The sequence below is a fragment of the Mastomys coucha genome, unplaced genomic scaffold (assembly GCF_008632895.1).
Source record: "Mastomys coucha isolate ucsf_1 unplaced genomic scaffold, UCSF_Mcou_1 pScaffold17, whole genome shotgun sequence".
Taxonomy (NCBI): Eukaryota; Metazoa; Chordata; class Mammalia; order Rodentia; family Muridae; genus Mastomys; species Mastomys coucha.
The window spans coordinates 29,779,282-29,781,028 of record NW_022196899.1 but is presented as its reverse complement, the minus strand read 5'-3'; the positions used below and the strand labels follow the sequence as shown (position 1 = coordinate 29,781,028).

Sequence of the window (1,747 nt, the reverse complement as noted above, 5' to 3'; positions counted from 1 at the left end):
GCAAAGACCACAGTGGAAAATCTGTGGCCCTCAATGCTCCACTGACACTGACCACAGGGTCACCGAAAACAAAAACAAAAATAAAACAAACCACTCTTTTCTGTTTATAAAGACTGAATCTTACTTTTGTAAAATGGAAAGTTTATAAAGACATGTTACACAACAATTTGGATATACTTAACGCTATAAGACAGAATAATAAAATCTTTCAGACAATAAATTTCATTTTATGTGCTTTTCACATATAATTATGGTTAAAGGTTAAGTAAAGAAAAGCAATTAAATTGAAATTTCTCAGAAGCTACAATGAAATCAAACTATCTCTCAAACATGGAAACAGATTTATCAAGTCACAGATAACAAAATTAAGGTCATTTTCAAGAATATTAATGGACACAGGGTGAAATGACAATTGAACACAACCCAGTCAGAAAACATCCAAGTCATAAACAAAACAGGAGTACTATTTATGCAGGCAAATAAAACCACATGCACTGGAAATAGATATGTGTGTAACTCAATCTTATTTACTTCATCTTACACTGTCCTGCAATAAACAGTGTTCATAACTGACACTCAATAATAAAATACAGGATAAAACTAGTAATATTAATGGACATAACGAACCTACTCCAGAAACTGAAAACACAGAAAAAAGAAATATAAAGAAGGAAAAAAGAACTGTCACTTTATAAAATCTGGAACAACACGGGTGATGATAAAGATGTCTTTACATTAAACTAGTTCTCAGATTTGTCTCTCTATACCTGTCAGTCATCAGCAGTCAGTGTATAGTTAAAACTAAAGTCATAGAAACCCCATTAGAATGTTTATAAAAAGCTGAGACGATTAAAAAATAAATATACAAGTGTCAAGAGAGAACTTCTTAGTCACATTAATATATTACAGTACACTAACAAAGAGGTCATGAGAACTATCCACACATTTTCTGAGGCCCTCAAACCCTGCAAAAGAACTGCCCCCTTTATACCGTTCCCCGCAGGGGAAGACTTCAGGGGTCACTGTGAATACACAGGACAGGACTGCAGGACGACTAGGCTCAGAGGACTTAAAAGGATGGGGAACACAGGGTAGAAAACACCCTTCTGTGACAAAGGACAAACAGAACTGCATCTGTGAAAAGCCAATGCCACCGGACCAGAGCTTCCTACGCAGCTCATCTCTGCTCTGTGGGCTCTGCTTCGTTGGCTCCTACTCACCTGGGAACACCGCCGTGGGCTTTTGCCTCTTTACATTCCAGGGCTCTTTCCTTTGCTCCAGACAGGTAACCAGGTATGGCTTAGACACAGCAAGACCTGGTTAGTGGAAAACAAAACATGACATTTACTTGATATTTCCTCATAACTAGTAACATATCTGCTCTAGAATAGTGTTCATATGAAAAAACCACAATAAAAATATTTAACAATAGTCTAGAATATTACTTTTCCAATTGTTTCTCTACAGACAAAGAGTAATATATATTCAATTTATAGATTGTGAGCTGCACCTTTGTCTACTACAAAATCACAGTTAAAGGAGAAATAACTGGACTTTAAGATATAAATTACAATATTTCAATGCCTCTTGGCTGTTATAATTACCACTAATTTTAATTTAGGATATATATTACTTCAGAAGAGATGTAGAACACAAAGATTTTAAAACTACAAATATTTACCTATTTCAATACTACCTTCCTTGTTTTCTTCCCTGAAAACACAGGCTCCCAAGATATATTAAAAAA

General features: G+C 35.1%; 1 protein-coding gene across 1 annotated transcript in view; it reads right to left on the bottom strand.

Moving 5' to 3' along the window:
* LOC116094902 (zinc finger protein 883-like) overlaps positions 1 to 1,747 on the bottom strand; it is a 19,077-nt gene that overhangs the window by 6,254 nt on the left and 11,076 nt on the right. Inside the window, exon 4 of the mRNA XM_031376290.1 lies at positions 1,221 to 1,316. Within this exon, the coding sequence (XP_031232150.1) occupies positions 1,221 to 1,316 (96 nt within the window). The remainder of the gene's footprint in view (positions 1 to 1,220; positions 1,317 to 1,747) is intronic.